Source organism: Schistocerca piceifrons, chromosome 2 (assembly GCF_021461385.2).
Source record: "Schistocerca piceifrons isolate TAMUIC-IGC-003096 chromosome 2, iqSchPice1.1, whole genome shotgun sequence".
Taxonomy (NCBI): Eukaryota; Metazoa; Arthropoda; class Insecta; order Orthoptera; family Acrididae; genus Schistocerca; species Schistocerca piceifrons.
Window position 1 is genome coordinate 900,306,024 of NC_060139.1, and position 20,425 is coordinate 900,326,448.

The 20,425-nt window shown below is 39.4% G+C and overlaps 1 protein-coding gene across 1 annotated transcript; it reads left to right on the plus strand.

Moving 5' to 3' along the window:
- Positions 1-9,946: 9,946 nt before the first annotated feature.
- Positions 9,947-16,948, plus strand: LOC124776512 (glutathione S-transferase-like). The gene is made up of 5 exons (XM_047251535.1): positions 9,947-10,100; positions 10,900-11,035; positions 11,680-11,847; positions 13,198-13,340; positions 16,496-16,948. The coding sequence occupies exons 2-5, from the start codon at positions 10,900-10,902 to the stop codon at positions 16,661-16,663; spliced, it is 615 nt and encodes a 204-aa protein (XP_047107491.1). The 5' UTR covers positions 9,947-10,100; the 3' UTR covers positions 16,664-16,948.
- Positions 16,949-20,425: the final 3,477 nt, after the last annotated feature.

A 20,425-nucleotide genomic window follows, 5' to 3' on the forward strand; every position in this document is an offset into this window, starting at 1 on the left:
GTAAACAAGCCCTAAGCAACAAAGGGAAAGCCAGAAGATAGAAGGAGTCTATAGAGAATCTGTACAAGGGAGATGAACTGAAAGCCATGTTATAGAGAGGGGAATCAACGTAGATGAAGATACGGTACTGTGAGAAGCTCTGAAAGATCTAATTCGAAACAAGGACCTAGGAGTAGACGACATTCTGTCAGAATTACTGGTAGCCTTGGGAGACCCAGCTATGACAAAATTCTTCCATCTGGTGTGCAAGATTAATGAGACAAGTGAAATACCTTCACATTTCAAGAATAATGTGGTAATTCCAATTCCAAGGAAATCGGTTGCTGACAGGTGTGAAAATTACCGAACTATCAGTTTAATAAGTCATGGTTGCAAGATACTAACACGAATTATTTACAGAAGAATGGAAAAACTGGTAGAAACAGACCACTGGGAATATCAATTTGGATTCTGAAGAAATGCAGAACATGCAAGGCAATACTGACCCTATGACTTATCTTACAAGATAAGTCAAGGAAATGTAAACCTGCATTTATAGCATTTGTAGACTTAGAGAAAGCTTTTGACAATGTCGACTGGAACACTCTCCTTGAAATTCTGAAGGTAGCAGGGGTAAAATACAGGGAGCGAAAGGTTTTTTACAACTTGTACAGGAACCAGATAGCAGTAATAAGAGTCGAGGAGCATAAAGGGAAATAGTAGTTGAGGAGGGAGTGAGACACGGTTGTAGCCTATCCCCAATGTTATTCCATATGTGTATTGAACAAGCAGTAAAGAAAACAAAAGAAAAATTTCGAATAGGGATTAAAGTTCAAGGAGAAGAAGTAAAAGCTTTGAGGTTTTACTGATGACGTTGTAATTCTGTGAGAGATATAAGAGAGACATCAACAACAGCAAAACGAGGATTATGGAATGAAGTCTAATTAAATCAGGGAATTAGATTATGAAATGAAACATTTAAAGTAGTAGATGAGTTTTGCTATTTGGGCAGCAAAATAAGTGATGATGGACGAAATAGAGAGGATATAAAATGTAGACTGGCAATGGCAAGAAAAGCACTTCTGATGAAGAGAAATCTGTTTAACATCAAATATAGACTTTATAGACTTTAATGTTATGATAATTTTCTGAAGATATTTGTATGGAGTGTAGTCACATCTGGAAGTGAAACAAGGGCAATACATGGTTTAGATAAAAAGAGAATAGAAACTTTCGAAATGTAGTGCTACAGAATAATGCTGAAAATTAGGTGGGTCAATCAAGTAACTAATGAGGAAGAACTGAATAGAACTGTGGAGACAAGAAATTTGTGGCACAGCTTGACCAAAAGACGGGATTGGTTGATAGGACACATTCTGAGAAATCAAGGGATCACCAATTTAGTATTTGAGAGACGTTCAGGGGTAAAAAACGTAGAGGGAGACCAAGAGATGAATACAGTAAGTAGATTCAGAAAGTTGTGTGTTGCAATAGTTATTCAAGGATGAAGAGGCTCACACAGGGTAGAGGAGTATGGAGAACTGCATGAAACTAGTTTTCTGACTGAAATCCACAGCAATATTATTGATTAAACTGTTTTTTTTTCATTTCCAACAATTATCAAGTGGTAACATGATACCAACAGTTAAAAGATAACTTAAAGCATTAACCCACCAATACAATGTTTCACTCCATATCAGCCACATTTATATAGAATATGAAGCTGTGTCATACATTAAAGAACTAATCATACAATTTACAATAAATTTGTCTACCATTGGTATGTATTAATATTTCAAACACAATGAAGGATCCTGAAACTGTCATAAGGTCTCAGGAAAATGTTATAGTAGCAGAAATATTAATACCGCTATAGTTGGTTCATGGAAAAATTTGACTGACATATTAGACATATCATAACTATATCAAATTAAACAAAAAATCGAAAAGTTTCACAGAATGATAAAAGAGACATAGTTTTTAACAATCAAAAGTCATTAGTTTCACACAGAGTTTGTTTCTATAGCTTAGTGGCCAGTGTAGATGTCTGCCATGTGACTCACGTTCGATTCCCAGTATGTCACGGATTTTTCTTTGGCAGGATGACAGGAGCAGGGTGCACTCAGCCTTGTGATACTAATTGAGGGGCTACTTGATGGAGAGGTAGCAGCTCCAAGGCCTAAAGGCCGACAATGGCCAGAAAAGCTATGTGCTGACCCCACATCCCTCCATACCGCATCCGCATGACACCACATAGTAGAGGATGACGCAGCAGTCGAGTGACATCGCATGGTTTTCAGAGCCCATTCACACAGATTTTCTTACTTTTTATCGCTACTTTTCGTACATCACCAAAAATACCACATATTCAGAAACAAATACATTTAAAAATAATTTTATGCGCAAAACACAATATGTAAACACTAATAGCCAATTCTGTGTACAAAGAAGTACTATCTTTAAATAGGATGTACCAGTACTGTATTATACTGACTGGAACTGGGGACCTAGAAACGATGGAGAGGCTTTGTTCCCGCCGTAGCCCTCAGTGGTTCACAATCCCACAACAGGGTGCAGCAGTTCACTCACCCCACCGCTGTCCCACACCAAACGCAGGGTTATTGTGTGGTTCGGCCCCCAGTGCCCCCCCCCCCCCCCCAGGAACGTCTCACACTAGACGTGTGTAACCCCAATGTTTGCATGGTAGAGTAATGATGGTGTACGCGTACATGAAGAAAGTGTTTGCACAGCAATTGCCGACATAGTGTTACTGAGGCAGAATAAGGGGAACCAGCCCACATTCGCAGAGGCAGATGGAAAACCACATTGAAACCATCCACAGACTGACCAACACATCGGACCTCAACACTAATCTGACGTGCAGTTTCGTGCCGGGGACCGGTATTCCTTCACGCCAGGGAAGCAGCGCACTAGACTGTATGGCTAACTGGGTAGGCGAATGTACCAGTACACAGTTATAAAAATATTGTCAACTTTTCTTCACCACATATACAGAATTCTCTTTATTCTTGTCGCTACTCTTCGTCTTACTATCTTCCTTCAAAGCATGTAAAATTTCACAGCTGTCCGAATCTTAAATGAAACATGGTGTAAGAACCACAGGACAGAAATACAAAATTCCATTGTGTTGTTTCTTTGTTTTATGATCTCAATAGGCGGTTTAATATTTTTAAGGTTCTAATTTATTCTTTAATACACATTAAAAGCTGAACTTCAACAACTTCAATACCATTTCAATCCATCAATAACATTTCAATACACTTCTGAATAGTGATTATTATGTTGTTTACAAGTTTGATGTACAAAACACTCCAAAGGACTCTTCTCAGCTGAAGAATTCTTCGATCTTGTGTTAGAATGAATGTGAATGAATGTTCAACATAGTACCACTTTTATTTTTTATGTACATGTTCTTACAAAATGGCTCTGAGCACTATGGGACTCAACTGCTGTGGTCATAAGTCCCCTAGAACTTAGAACTACTTAAACCTAACTAACCTAAGGACATCACACACATCCATGCCCGAGGCAGGATTCGAACCTGCGACCGTAGCGGTCGTGCGGTTCCAGACTGTAGCGCCTTTAAGCGCTCGGCCACTCCGGCCGGCACGTTCTTACAAATATGTACAATAAACAGTGGAAAAACGCTGCTGTAAGAGCGCAAAAAAGGCAAATATGTTCCTCTTTAAAAGACTCTGATAGAAAACTGGGGAACCAGTTGCCTCAATCCTCATTCCACCATCCTCACTGAAAATGTTGGCTGCAAACAGTTTTGTGCTCTTTTAACACAGAACATTCCAAATCCTTTTACATGCTCTCTCTTTGTAGTTAATCCTTCAGACTCACCATCTCTCTCACTTATCACTGTCTGTATAAGCATATCCCTCTCCAACTGTCCCCTTTTGCTCCAATTGATCCCCACTGTCACCGTCTCCTCTCTCACTTACCCTGCCTCTTTCTATCTTTGTTTCCCATTGTCTCCGCCATGTCTCAGCAGTTAAAATATTCTGGGGGATCCCAGTTATTTTTTCCCCTCTACCCACTTGTTTAAAATTTCGGTCCAAAATGCTCCCTCCCCTATACGTATATGTTCGCCATTCTGGGAGGGTCCAAACCCCCTCCCCTCCAAGCCTATGTATGGTCTCCACTCACCTGCATTTTTCATTTCCACTATCTCCTCTCTCTTTTGCTCCCACTGCTCCCATCTCTACCCATCTCTCTTTGTCTTTTAATATCATTCTCCCTCAGAAAAAGCCATCTATATTTACTCTCTCTTTGGTGCCCACTACCATTGTCCTCACCCATCTCTCTTTCTCTTTCACTGTCACTTTCTCACTCCAACCATTAATGTCTCTTCTCTCTTTCTCTCTCACTCACACTAACTCCTCTCTGTGCCACTGTGACTGTCTCTCTACGACTCTCTTTCAGCACAAAAAAGTGTGAACACGTTCACATGACAAAATTTTTGGTGAAGGTGGAATGAGGATTGAGGTTGGTGGTTCCTCATGTTCCTGTCAGATTCTTTTAAAGAGGAACATATTCGTCTTTTTTGTGCCCTGACAGGAGCATTTTCCGCTGGTTCTCTTCTTTTCCTTGCTGCTTACATAAAATAATGCTGTAGAAGAGTAAATTTTTGACAGTTTAATTATATACTTCGACAAATCTATATACTTTGACACATGTAAATAACAAGTATGCATAATACAAAGTTAACACAAAATAGGTTGCTTTACGTTTTCTCTCGATACTTTGCTTATCAGTGACAGTTTATAGAAAACTCTTAGCTTATGGTTCATATCTTAAAAGAGTAAAAATTGTATTAGAAAAGCTTTAGTGAGTATGCATTCTTTCCTGTTTCACATAATGCTTGGCAGTCATTTTCCTCCCCTGCCATCTATCCATTTCTTCCTTCCCTCTCTCTGTCCATCTCCTGCTCCCTCTTCTTCCTGTTCCTCTACACCTTCCACCTTCCTCCTGCATCCCATCTCCTCCTCTTTCTCTGTCCTCCTCTACCGCTCTCTCTGATTATCAACTCCTCCCCCTCTCTCTGTCCTTCACCTTCTCTTGCCTCCATCTCCTCTGCACCCACTCTCTGTCCACTTTATCCTCCTCCACATTCTGTCTATCCATTTCTTCCTGTCCTTTCTCCATCTCTCTCCTTCTTACTACTTCTGTCCAACTCATCCCCACCTCCCCATCTGTCTCTCTCTCTCTCTGCCTATCCCCTCCCCCCTTCTCTCCATCCATTACCTCCTATCTCTGATCATCTCCTTCTCCTTCCTCTCCCTCTCCTGCTTCTCTGCCACTTCTTTCTTTCAGTCTCCTCTTCCCCTACTACATGTCCACCTGCTCCTTCCACTCTCTCTATCTCCTCCTACCCCCTCTCTTGGTCAATCTCTTCCACCCCTCTCTTTGTCCACCTCTCCATCTCCCCTACTGACCAAGGCAGTTCAGTGGTTAGCACACTGGATGCACATAAAGGAGGATGACATTTCAAACCCACTTCTGGCTATCCAGAATTAGGTTTTCCATGATTTCACTAAATCGCCCCAGGCAAATTCCAGAATGGTTCCTTCGAAAAAGGCATAGCCAATTTCCTTCCCCCATCCCTGACACAATCCAAGTTTGTGCTCCATCTCTAATTATCTCGGTGCTGACAGGATGTTAAACCCACTTTTCTTTCCTTTTTTTTCGACCCCACTCTCTCTGACCTTCTCTTCCATCCCCTCTTTCCTTTCAACCCACCCACTACCCCTTTACACCTTCCACCTGCCTCCTGCACTTCTTCCTCACACATCCACTCTCTGTCCATCGCCTCCTCCTCCTCTCAATATCTTCTTCTTCCCATCCTTCTACCCATCCCCTCCTCAGACTTCTCTCTATCCATCTCCTCTGCGCCCTCTCTCTGTCCATCTCATCCTCCTCCATTATCGATCTCTGCCCCCTCCTTTCTTTCATCTCTAGGTTCTCAATCTCTCTGTCCATCTCATTCTTCCCTCTCTCTCTGCCCATGCTTTCCTCCCTCTTCTCTTTGCCCATCACACCTCTGTCTGTTCATCTTCTGCCCTCTCCCATCCATCCCCTCCTCTCCCATGCTCTCTGTCTGCCTCAGCCTACTATCTCTGGTCATCTCCTCTTCCCCCCTCTGTACATCCTCTCCTCTCTCTGTTTACCCATCTCCTACTAACCCTCTCCTTGTTCACCTCAAGCTCCTCCTCTCTTACAGTCGATCTTCTCCCCTATTGTTTTTGCTCAGCTGTCACCATCCACACATTGTAGTCCCTGCAAGGCATGCCAATGCTACCCACACAACATACATGTTAAGCACAGCATCCTAAATGTCATCGTCGAAAATCCACTCATTCCTGTATTTATCTTATTATGGGAGATAGGAGACTATAATCCCACAGTGCTGATTCTCATACAGTAAGATAAGTGTATCAAATTTAATTGAAACCAAAGAAGTAGTTTAGGATATATAAGGTCATGATTAGCTGTATATAATTAAACAAGATGATGCAGTTGTAGGACTGTCCTTATTTACCAGACAAATCCTGTTCTGATCATCCAGATTAGTTTTTCCATGGTTTCTCAAAATCGCTTGAACTATTTGAAAGGTGCATGGCAATTGCCTTCTCCATCCTGTCCTACTCAGAACTTAGAATCCATCTCTAATGACACGATCATGTGTGGGATGTAAAACTTTAATTTTACTTCCTTCCTTGCATCATAATACATTTCTGCAGTACATCTAGACTTACAATTTTGGACATGTTTGTTGTTAGGAATACACATGTAAATTACTTGAGTACATCTTACTTACATGATTGTCCCACGTCATGTACCTATCAACAACAGTATATAAGAATTTATAATTTATAATTGAATTTGTATACTGCAGACAGACATCATTAGACATAATGTTCATTTCCTTATAAAAGCATGTCCACTTTTTTGTAGCAATAGAAAGAAATTATTTACACTCAGATAAATGTGTTTGATATCATTTTCTTGCAGCTCTTCTCCTAATTCATTACTTGCTATAGGAAATATGTCATCTGAATACATAGCTATACTGTAACTAATTGCTGTCATTTTCAATATGTATTAGCGAGCTGAGCTTTTTTGTTAAGTTTTCAGTCTGGAAGCGAGTCTAATGATCAGTGGATGGATCCAGTTATATGTTTATGCCCAACAATTATACTGAGTCCTGCCCAAATGTTGTCTTGTGCTTCTTTAGCTTATCTTGATCGACTTAAGTTTATTGTTTACTCTAATCAAATATCACTGTCATTTACCATTACCCTATGCTTTTGAAATACACTTTAGTTCACCCTAAAAATATCACTGCTAACGATTTCTGATACAGAAGCTTACTGTAACCAGTATTATCTGAGTTACACTGGTTTTTTGTATGCTTCAAACGCTGGATCCCTGTCGCGAATGCTTTGGCAGTTGATCATCAGGATTTTAAAAGTATGATTTTTGAGGAGCGATGTTTCTTTGTTTCTTACACTAATACTTCGGGATCACTAGGGTCACCACATTTATCGTCCGCCCCAGTAGCTGAGTGGTCAGCGTGACGGATTGCCGTCCTCTGGGCCCGGGTTCGATTCCCGGCTGGGTCGGAGATTTTCTCCGCTCAGGGACTGGGTGTTGTGTTGTGTTCATCATCATTTCATCCCCATCCGGCGTGCAGGTCGCCCAATGTGGCGCCGAATGTAATAAGACCTGCGCTATGGCGGCCGGACCTGCCCCGCGAGGGGCCTCCCGGCCAATGACGCCAAACGCTCATCATCATCATCACCACATTTATCGTTATCCGGACGACGTTGAGAGCAGCCTAATCAAAAAAAAAAAAAAAAAAGCCTTGTGTGAACACCACATATTGCAGTCTCTGGTGTGTAGTGCATTCCTGACACATTTTGGGGCACTCAACAGTTCTCAACTCTGTGGTGCAAGTACGTAAATTCTCGGTCCAGGTTGCTCTTGTCTCCAGTCCACAGAGAACCACTTACACACATTCAGTTCTGAGAACAATGCTGCAGAGTGTGAGTTTCGTTGAAATTCCATAAGCAAGGCTGGCCTTCTGACTCTTCTCTACTGGTCACTAGAATGACCCAAGTACGACCTTGAAGCCCAGGTGTCAGGCTTGCTCGTCCCAACATCATCCTCACTCTACAGTTGATAGAAACCTGTTCCCTCAATAACTGCTGGAACTGCCTTTCAACATGTTGAATGGAGTCCACAGGTGTGCACTCTGAATTCACATAGTCCTCCTTTCTATACCCTGCTGCTATTTGCCTATATGGTACCATTAGTCGCCATATGATTAACTGTCAACTGCTTTTTACAGTTAGTCTTGACTTCGAACACACTTGGCTGGCCACGAGGTGAAGTGTTCATACATACTCAGTTTAAGTGGGAGTTAGTACCTGATACATGTTTGAAAGAGTTCTCCCTGGTCGCTGCCTTCCCTATACAGGAACCCATAGGTCTGCCACTGACTTGTCACTCATCATCAAGGTGATATGTAGTTACAGGTGCTGTGAGAGGAGCCAGTATCCATGGGTGAGGACACTAATTAAGGAGCCTTTGGTATCTTTGTCACATGTCTCTGTGGTTCATTAACATACCCATTTACATCAGCTTCCATTTCCTTCCCAGCAGTTAGGGCAATTTCTAATGGCTTTCCAATAGCAACCAACTCATCCCTTGCCTTAGAAAACATGCACACTAGGGCTCGTAAATATTTTTAGGACTGTGAACAAATAACTTGAAATTAACCTAGCAGATTTTCATTTTAATGTCTGGACCTGTTATTTTACAAGAATTACAAGTTTCTTCTGTCAACTGAAGCTGCAACACCCAATTACCTATGTGTTCAGATGCATATTCTGTTATAGTTATCATTCCATGTCACATTTTTGACAGTGTGAAATAAGAGCTCAATGGGCGAAAAGCCTTGCAGCCAATTTATCGCTATGTGCAACCAAATTTATGTGATGACTTATCTCTGACCATGTCAGTACATTTGAACCTAGCATTATAAAATATAGCTACAATAGCATTCTCAGCAATACCATATTGCAGTTATTCAAGGAACATATGTACTTTGTGTATAAATTATAAGTTAAACCTAGTGATCATAGCAAAACAATGATTTTTCTACACAAAGCAGCGAATTTGCTTTGAATAATGAGTTTATAAGTTTGTAACACATGTAACTGTATCGTAATCATTTCCATTGTCCCAAATTTTAAGTACTTTTATAATCGCAATATGTGTGAATTTTTGAGACACTCTATATAGGTAATTACAGGCCTCTACTGTGTCAATACGAAGGCGAATGAAACATGATGTGAAGTACACTTATTTGAAAGTATTATTTACTAAAATGAATGTGACATATCGAGATGACTTTTTTTTTGCCTTTTGAGGCGGTATGCGAATCATCTGTATTGAAAGAAAGTAAGAAGGAAAGAAGAAAGTTACACAACTCATTAGCGAGAAATTATTTCTCGTTGTAGTTACAGGCATCAGTTACGACACTGGAAATGAGAAAGGTAAGTATGTAAGTAGCCACGTTAGGCTTATAATCTAACAGGTGATTAATAACGAATATAAACAATATTTGTGCACTTTGGACATGTTATCGAGAACCCGCTTGTTCTCACAACGCTGAGTGAATAAGCAGCGAAAATGTCAGAAACTTACCTACTGTCTTTCGAAGTTAAGCAAGCAGAATACCGATAAATGATTCGTAGTGATGTGATATGTATACTGGCGCCTAAAGAGTTAACACTTGTTTTCTGATACATAGACCAGCAACGCCATGAATGATGGTGTTATTGTGCACTACATTTAGAAATACGGTGTAATGTGAGTAAATTTCAACTTTACAAACGGATGTTTCCATAATAATTGGATCGTGCTACGGACGCAGAGTAACCTCTCTGGGAGAGTAGCGTCTCTGACAGAAACTTCGAGAGGAAGGCCAATAACTTGCTTAAATTCAAGGTTATTAGCTCTGTACTTTCAGTGCTTGACAGTCTGTCGTCGAGTGGGTTTGTGTGGAGTGGTTGGTTCGCAGTGTTGTAGTAAGTGTGTTAGATTATCTGTTAAGTTGTTATAGGTGTTTATTCGTATTGTGATTGCATTTGGTTACTATATTGCCTGTTTAGGTACACGTTTAGTTTGTCTTTTGTGAAAGACACTGGTACGTTCTCCTGCTCTTTGTTAACTTTCAATGAGATGTGCAGATCTGTCGATCATTAAAATAAGTGGCTTGTTGGCTGTTCTGTCAGATACAGTGTTGGTGGTGGTTAGCGAGTTATTTGAAACCAGGTACTTGGGATCTGACACAAGCGGTTGAAAGTGTATCGCCACAGTTGATATTGTTGTGTGGCTTGAGGCGCATCGCGGGAAACAGCTATTGTAGTAAATTTCGATATACTTTTGTCCTAATTATTAAATTAGCTTTGAAAAGATGCAAGTCTTCTGATTTGCGGTTTACTATAAACAAATGTGAAACATGCTTAGTAACAATTAATTGTGAAAAGCTTTGCCGAACACGCAATTCAAGATAATAAGCGCGGATGAGAAATTTCTATCGCGACTTTGAAATTGTCTTTTGGTAACGAGATCATCCGAAGAAAGGATGTTTGTTAATAGAAAAATTATTTCTTATAGCTGCTAACAAAGTCTCTTCGTAGTGTTAATGCCTATTGATGCAAAACTTAATTTACAAATAGCTTCTACCAAATGCTCAACAAATAAACCGTCCGACACTTTTAGCTGCGTTAAAACGGATAAGTAATTCATGTACTGGTGATGTGTGGAGTGTTAACTGCTAAATAACAAGTTTTAGTGCCATTAACTGATTAAATTTTGTTGCAGATGGCGCCAAAATATAAGTTAACTTATTTCCCTGTCAAGGCTTTGGGAGAACCTATCCGCTTTCTGTTATCATATGGTGATATTGAGTTTGAAGATGATCGTTTCGAAAGAGAGAAGTGGCCCTCAATTAAACCATGTAAGTAGTAGCGCATTTATTTGTTGGCTCTTACAAAAAAGTTTACCAATTGTGGACTATATTATTCTTAAAGCGTGAAGTGTAAAAACACCACACATGGTTCAGCCACTTGGTTTGTAGGAATGCAAATGTTTTACAGCAAGCAAGATAGCTAAATGAGGGTGAGAAATTGTATCTAATGTGACTGCGCATTGCGTATCGTATTGACGATGTACGAAGGGCTCTTGTGATTAGATTAGATTAGATTTACTGGAAATGGAAATAAAGATATGATAACCGTTGTTATTTCATGAGGTCTGAGAACCGTGCAGTTTTAATGTTTATGTATAATTTGCGTTTAAATTAATTTTTGTGATAACATTCGTGTCTTTGGCTGCGAAATCCATTTTTATATTACTGTTTTGAATAAAAATAGACCATTTGAATCGGATGTGTTCATAAGCTACAGGGATGTGTTCATCTTCAGAATATTGGGACTTGCCAGACATCTAAAGGTACAACAAAATAAAGGAGAAACTTTGCTTTTCAGTGTTCCTCCAAACTCGAGCAATTCTTATTGGGGTGGTGATGGTCACAGTGCTGGGATTCATTGGGAGTAAAAACATTTGTGCAAGTAATACTATATTGTTTCTATTTTTATCTAGCAACACCATTTGGACAAGTCCCTGTCCTTGAATTTGATGGAAAGAAGGCACATCAGTCAATTGCTATTTGCCGGTATTTGGGAAAGCAGTTGAAATTGGCTGGTGATAATGATTGGGAAGCTCTTCAGATAGATATGGCTGCTGACTGCTTAACAGATTTAAGAATGAGTATGTATCTTTCAATTTGTTCTTGTTCCTATATTTTTAATTTCAACATAAACTTTGTAAGACTAAGGTGTAAGATACATGTATGTTCCTAAGGTTGTTGCATCCAACTTTCCTGCTGTGATAATTTGTTACCCTCTGTTAAGAGAAAATTAAATTGTGTAAGGTACAATTTCTACATGCAAAATACTGCAAATAGCAAGACAATGATAAGAGACATAGTACATGGATTTGGGGGGGGGGGGAGGAGGAGGAGGAGGAGGTTATCAATGTCGTGTGTTTACATGACATTGCACTTTCCTGGCTGTTCGCTAAATACAGGTGACCTGCTGTAAGAGTTAATGTAATGTCAGCAATAAAAGTTGTGTTAGGAACTGTAGCCCAAACAAAAGTTAAATGTAAGGTCATTAAACATCCAAAAATCATGTGTATGGTGGATCTGGGAATGAGTTGATACGTTGTCCCCTCTCCTGTGTTGTTAATAGTAGATATTAAATGTATGTAATTTGCACCAGATTTATCTCCGGATTAGTCAGGGGGGTTGGTAAATGGTCGGTGATATGACAGGAATGATCAAATGCGTGAAAGTCCAAGAAATGTTGCTGCTAAAATGCTATGAGCACATCTTTCCCACTACAGTGGGACATCACTTACTGTTTAAAAGTGCTTGTAGTGTGTAAAGTATGCATTTTAGATCCCAAGTTTATTAGAGCTTTATGTGCCCATTGAACATTAATGTTCCTCTTTGCATAGGACAACCTGTATGATACAGTATGTTCACTATGGACTGAACAAAGATTGCTGGCTATATTGCAGATCGGTTCTAATGACTTCTTTTTTCTTTTCATGTTTGTTATTCATTGGTGTTGCAACTTGCATCAGCTTCTCTTCAAATCTCAAGTACAAATAACTCTGAAACTAAGTTTTTGTTCATTTCTGAATTGTAGCTTGCGTGCTGTTTCTGAAATAACTGCTCCATAACTTGGAGAGAATAATAGCTTCCGAGACAGTTTTTATTTTAATACAGAACTGTGTTAGCTCTACTGTGGAGATTTAGTGGATCTACATAGATTCCAGAGCTTCTGCTTTGAGTAAACACATACACTTCTCAAACAGCTAGACACCAGATTACCACAACCAGTACAAACACAAATATACTTTGTTCACTGCTTATTTTGTGTATAGTGTTAATTGTTAAATTACCAGTCTGTTGTATTGATGATACCTTTTTAACAAAAGGTTTAAGCGGAATAATTAAACATAGTTAAAGTATTTATCAGCTTTGATGTGACTTGTGTGTTAACAGAAACAAAAGATTAAGACATCAGTTTCAGAAAACATTTTGAATTTCAGAGCTGGGAAGCTTTTTCTACGAATCTGATGAAGCTGTAAAAGAGAAAAAGAAAGCACCAATCATCAATGAATTTCTGCCGTTCTTTTTGCCAAGACTTGATAACCTGGTTAAGGAGAATGGAGGCTATCTGGCAAATGGAAAGGTAAGCAGGACTGGTATTGTTAAACAGTTCATTGTAAGTGAATAGTTAACCTATATACATTTGAAAGGGGGGGAGGGGGTGACGAAATAGTTAATTTCAAAGGTTTAAAATGCAATAGTGCAGGACGAAATGCATCATAGCTGAGTAACTTTTCTTTCGTCCTGAATTATTAAGATCAATATGGAGCGATAAAAATTTAATGTGGAGGAAAAATCACTGCTTTAAGGCACGCACTGTTGTAAGCCAGAGTGTTCTTTGATAGTATACTACATTGTGGTCCAAAAACGCATGGCAATCTCTCATTGAGGATTAGTACATTCAGGAGATAAAATATGATCAGCCAGGAAATAAATGTCATAAGATATTGGAGATGGACATCAGTTACCATGTACTTTAATAATAATACTCCCTATGAAATTGCCCTAGCAGTCCTACAGTCCTGTGTGAAGACACTGTGATGTGACGGCAGTCTCTATGGACCATGGCTGAACTAGAATTACTGTTCTTTATGGTGGGCCCTACAGACTGCTCCGGCCAACATTGTACAACTTCTTTAGCACTTCACCACTGTGGTAAAGTGGGTTCCTGTAGGAACAAGTCGTGCACTGTTGGAAATGTATTGACTGCTTATTCTCCTGTGTGTACTGTTTGGCATTGGTGTATTAGGTTGTTAAGCATCCATGCATTTAAAGTAAGGTTTGGCAAAGGGCAGTGGTGTTGGAATTCATTGGTTGTATGAATCACTTTCTCCTCCAAAAGGGAAAATATTTTGTTGATACCAGCCTACATAGGGGTGATCACCTCGATAAAATAAGGGAAATCGGGGCTTGTATGGAAAGAGATAGGTGTTCATTTTTCCACACGCTATAAGAGATGGGAATAGTAAAGAATTGCAAAGGTGGTTCGATGAACCGTCTGCCAGGCAAGTAAACGTAATTTGCAGAGTATCGACATAGGTGTATGATACCCAGACCACTGGTGCCCTCGCAGAGAGAAATTTCCGGAAGTGAGCCACTGCTTATAGGAGCAGGGTAGTTCACATCTTTACCTGGAACGAGGGCAGCCATGGCGCACCACACGTAGCTGAGGAAGTTAGTTGTTGCAGTTGCAGAACGGAATCAGCAGTCTGCACTGGGTCATCAGGTGGACGTCAATCAAAACACTGTCTGGTGTGTATCTGAACAGGTGTGTGTATCGCCTGCAGTGGAGTGAGGCACTAGCCCCAGAGGATTTTCCTAGAAGATGTTAATTTTTGTCAGTGGTTTAGCCAACAATGCAGCATGAGGCTTCATTTTCCAGCAGTAATGGTCTCTGACAGACAACATTCATGCTTGATTGTATCCAGAATTTCCACAATCAGCATGAGTGAGCATACATCAATAAACATGCAGCTAGCCCGTCAAGAAAGGTTTGCCACAAATGTCTGGGCAGGGATTCAGGATCATCACTACTTTTTGAATTTGTGGGTGTAAAGGCAGTCCTTGTGCCGAAGGTTGACACCTGTGCATTTCACTAAACTGTGTTGGTAGATGTACTTATGCACAATGGTGCCTATGCCTGTTCTAGTGTTCTTGTCTGCCAACACCTGACTTAACTTTAAACTAATTGCTGCATAAGGGTGGACCAATTGCTTGGCCTGCACCTGCCTCAAATGCTTTAGACATTTTCCTGTGGGGCCACTTAAAGATGTCAATGTATACCACATTTGTGGAGTATGAAGCACCTCTTCTTGCAAGAATGCAGGTGGGCAGTCAAATATGAGAATTTTTGAATCTGTTTAGGCCTCATTGTGGCACCTTGCAGAAGCCAGACTGGCAAAGGGGGCAAGCACTTCAAATGCACCTTATCAGGAAGTGAACTGCAAAAAATGGTTCAAATGGCTCTGAGCACTATGCGACAACTTCTGAGGTCATCAGTCGCCTAGAACTTAGAACTAATTAAACCTAACTAACCTAAGGACATCACACACATCCATGCCCGAGGCAGGATTCGAACCTGCGACTGTAGTGGCCGCCCGGCTCCAGACTAGAGCCTAGAACCGCACGGCCACTCCGGCCGGCGAAGTGAACTGCATGTGTCACACTAGTTTCTCATTTGCTAGTTGACTGATTTCTGTGTCGGATATCTCAATTATATATTTCTCAATCCATGTTCATATGACTCTTTATCTCCTGCATGTGCGGAACCTAGCCGTGAGATAGTTGTACACTTTGGACACTACTATCAGTGGTGGTTAAACTCCGGATGTAATGTCGCATTATTACAAATGCAGATATTACTCCCTATAGCCAATGTAACTGAACTATCGTGCTAGAAATTGTGATACATAGAGGTTTTTCCAGGCTCTTGAGCTAAAATATTTTTTCAATGTGACAGTGTCTCCTGACAAACTACATAAAGCTGTATTATCAGGCACAAAAAGCATTTAAAGTATTCTGTGTATCTTGAATCTTTTCAAGGAGAGCTTAAGTAAATGTGTGAAAGGTGTCCATACCTTCAGCTTTTGAAACAGTAAAAACTTGGTGTACATGATGTGTTAAAATAATTAATTAGTAATAAGGTCAAGAGTAAGATATCTGAAAGTGCACTGAATATCACTTAGTATTACAAGGAAAAACTGTTTACTTATAGGCAGTTGGTGAGACTTTTTAAATTAGTTGCTCGTGGTCACCCTGCCCTCCCCCAAATTTGTGTGCTGCTTACGATGTTGCATAATACTTGCCCAGGAAATGGGGGTTCATTAGAGGATTCAAGATGAGCCTCTGTCTTCAGGGGGGGAAAAAAGACAAAATACAATTTGAACATTCACTGTCGGTTATAAATATTGGTATACTGTTGTCCTAAACTTTAGAAAGTTTCTTTTAGAGGAGAAAGACAAATTGGCAATTTTGTGCTATTTTGTAAAAGTTGTCCAATTTGACTATTAAATTTGGTACTAGACTGCCCTGCTTGGTGTTAAATTTGTACTCATTGCTCAGACTCCCATCAATCATCTAAAATGCTTACCATTACTGAATTTGTGCTGTCTAGTATGTTAAGTTAAATATTTTTTGTGCTACTTTTGCCTTTCTCTAAATACTAGTCTCATAATGGTAATTTCAGTGTTAATATCAGCTATTGCAATTAAATAGGTAACTGAAAATTTTTGGTTTCAGCTCTCATGGGCAGATTTCTATTTTGCTGGAATATTAGACTACGTTAATCATATGGCTGGCTTTGACATCACTAAAGATCATGCTAACCTTGCTGCACTCAAGAACAAGGTCCTTGAACTACCAGCTGTTAAGGCCTGGATTGCCAAGAGGCCAGACTCAGAAGTGTGAAAGATGAAATTGGAGATGATCTATCATGTTTGTGTGTCTGTCACAATATATATATTTTTCATGTCAATCTGTTTGTGTGTATGTTGAGTATAATACTGCAGTGATTCAATTTTTATTTTCTTGTGGAAGAAGTCCAGCAATAAATGTTTCAAAAAAGTTTCCTTATTTTATTCATAACTGTATTTAACCTCACAAGGATAAGGCACTTCTAGGTGTAGCCTTAATTGGAGTGTGGTTTGGCTCGCACATTGGCACATAAGCCATAAAATAAAGATGTCAATAGAGGAAGGTGTTCCAAATTATAGTAAGGTACCCTTCTAAAGACATGTCACATAATACAATGTTAACATGAGCAAAGTAGGCTCCTTTTTGAATTTAGATGATGCTGTGGTAGACTAGGTTGCTTAGATTATGTACAGCATACAAGTGGTGTAATGTAAGTGATGACTTTATTCCCAAATATCTTAAAGCCACTGGCAATATCTAGTTGACCATCCAATATGCAAAATTTAATTGGCTTGTGACCAAGCAGCTGGAAAAAAAACTGCTGTATATCTATTAACCTAATCGTGTATTGTGTTAAGCAAACTCTAAACCCATCTGCCTATATTGTCTTTGGTTCTCAGGAACAAAAGAGCAAAGTAAGACACAATGGAAAATACTCTCTGTACTACATTGCAACTGGCACATTAATTACTTAAGTTTTCTAGAAATTCTTTGAGTCTATGTGGCTCTGCATTAAGAGGCAAAATTACTCAAAGAATTTGAGGGAGAAAACTGTAGTTGACACAACCTTTTTTTTTTTTCAGCCACATTATCAGTGTCCCATGACAATGCCCAGGCAGTGATGTACCTGAGTGTCAGCCACCCTATTAAGTTAAAATAGTTCCCAAAAAACTTCTATCTTCTGTAAGGGATAGAATGAAAAGCAAACACAGGACACTATTGACCCATGAAATATTTCCATTGATAGTAACTACCGAATACATTAAGACACTTATGACAATGTGAGACAGTCTTAACATGTGTGGTGATTAGTTTTGAATGGAACCATTCTGTGGCCCTTTTGTGTTAGAGGGGTATGTGGGTTTTGTCTACTGCCCATCATACCTTTCGTACTACATTTCGATGCTGCCATGTTCTACAGAATTGTTTCAAAATTCGCCTATGTAGTGAGTGAGAAATTAAATTGACCTCGTTTAAGATAGTCCTTCTTCCTTTGAACTGAACACAAATCTCTTCATTGACTCTGCACGAAGTGCCATTTTTAGCAGCCATTGTTTCATGCCATCTTTCAGAAGTATAAAACCAGTACATAAGAGGACTAACTGGTGGTTGGGATTCAAAGTGAATACAGAAGTATATGGGAAATTATACTTTAATGTATGAACATCACAAGTCATTTGTAACAAAACTTGCGCTACCATTTCCAGGCACTGTGGCCAGAGCCTACCTCTCTTGGGATTATGGCAAGTTTTGGTTCAGACTATAGACATAAAAGCCACATAATTTGAGGAGCCAAGGGTTGAGTGACTTTAGAAAACTGAAAGAAGTCGTAGGGCATGTTCTCAAATTCTATTTTCTGTTGAAGCCCCAGTTACGTGGCAGTCAATAAGAGAAATTTGGCTAAGTGTAGATTACCACTAGTCATGGCTACCGAACGTGGGAGAAATTTCATTTGCCTAACAGAGGTCATTTCCCAACAGACTGTCATTAAAATATGAACGTAGTGTATATGACCTTCATTTTATAACACTTCATTGTTTAACTGTACAGATGCTTTTGCTGTGCTAAAAATAGGTGGATCATAGTGCCTTTCTATTTTTATATCAATTTGATAAAGTAGAACATTTGATTACTTGTGCACCATACAACCTCAAAATAATGTTTTGCATTTTATGAAGAAATTGAATGGGTAGAATTAATTGAAATTTTTATACTTAAACGCTTGATGTTAGAGTATTTAAACTTACTTTGATTTGCACATGTGCAGTCTGGTAAGAACGAAAAAGGTATTAAATGTGTTGGCAGACCTATGTATTAAATGCTTTTATAATCTGATTTAAACTAGTTGTCACTAGACAGGTAGCAGGCTGGATGACTTCTGCCACCAATAAACCAATGGGAGCATACTGGACTCAACTGTGTTGGCACTTAAGCTGTGGTGTGCTACCTAAAGTGTTGTGATGGTGGTTCGTGATCCTTGAATACTTGAAAATTGGGACTCTTACGTGGCCTTGGAAAAAAAACTAGTAAATTCAAATGAAGTTCCAGAATTCAGAACTTTCTTCTCCTATTAACTGTAACGTAGTAATTAATGAACTATTTTCTTATTAAAACGAGAACAAATAATTTTTATTCAAGTTTTTGTTGCTCTCTATCTTGTAATGCAACTTTGATTCACAAAATCCGGATGACCTTGATATTGATGACAGGGCATGTGGCAGGGGCTGTACCATGTAAATTGCGGCATCGATAGCTACGATGTCACAACATAGGTGCGCCCTGCAAAGTTGGCACTATGACACTGACGAAAGTGCCCTCTAGACGGCGCTGTGCAGCTCAAAGAGCGCCGCTCCGGATTCTGCCCATTTGATGCCAAGCAGACGACCAAGCAACATTGTTTCTATTTCACAGTGGGCGAGCCATTACTTGTAACTTTGTAACTTGATGTACAGCTTCACACCTACGTGCTCATCTCGGCCAAAGTTAAGTACATAGTAAAACCGCTTTCAATTGCAGTGCCAAGTATTCTACCTCACCTGCTCCTCCTAGCTTCCTACATTCGGCCTACCCTTCAAGTTTCAGGAGCAGACCAACACACTGCCTATCCAGGCGGGATACTGAATAAATAGTTGGACTTCCCTGTATCTCATTAACACACGTGTGCTGTTATTCTGTATACGTGCAAATATTATAAATAGCATTTTTATAGTGTACACTGATGCAATAAGTTAAAAGAGCTAACAAAATAACAGTTCTGTTGTGTTAGATGCCATGTTGGTATGACTGAATGAAAGTTCAGTTGTTGGTATACAACGTGATTTCTTATGTTGGTATACGATGCGATTTCTTATAGTTCAGATGTACAATGAAACGTTAAACATTTTTGTGATAATCATGCAAAATGTAAGGCACATCTGTATATCAAGCTTCTTTAAGAATTCTCGATTCTGTGGGTCGAGAAGAAATGTTAAGCTGTACGATGTGTATGTGATGCAATACTCCAACAAACATTTCCTCTATGGGGGGCCAGCAGCTCTTACTAACCACACACATTCTGAGAAACACAAGAAAATAGAAGATGACAGGAAAATATACCTTGCCTATGAATATGTTTTTGAAGGGTGACAGTCACAAAGTGAAGGAGAGGGTGGAATCCACCTGCAGGAATTCAGAAAAAGGTAGGTTCCGAAAACAGTGTACTGTTGAACATATAACATTATAATTCTATTATGTCAGTAAATGAAAATACTTTTCTTAACAAACAAATCTGCTGCAACTAGCTGGGGCTCATGTAAAGGAGCTAAATAGGGCCGTAGGTGCTCGAAATTATGAAAGGTAAGGTATTCAAATGAGTAACAGTAGAACAGGCAAATTCAATATTGTTTAGTTTAGATTAGATTAGTTTTTCGTTCCATAGATCCGTGCTGAGGAGATCCTCGTGGATGTGGAACATGTCAATTTATTTATTAATTTTATTTATTTATTTTTTTTAAAGCTGAAATAACAATACTAATAGTATGAATATATACAATACAT

Bases quoted from the DNA above. Each gene is read 5' to 3' on its own strand.
- LOC124776512 (XM_047251535.1), top strand. From the start codon at position 10,900: ATGGCGCCAAAATATAAGTTAACTTATTTCCCTGTCAAGGCTTTGGGA. The intron at 11,036-11,679 runs GTAAGTAGTAGC...ATTTTTATCTAG, and splicing joins GTGGCCCTCAATTAAACCAT to CAACACCATTTGGACAAGTC. The intron at 13,341-16,495 runs GTAAGCAGGACT...TTTTGGTTTCAG, and splicing joins GCTATCTGGCAAATGGAAAG to CTCTCATGGGCAGATTTCTA.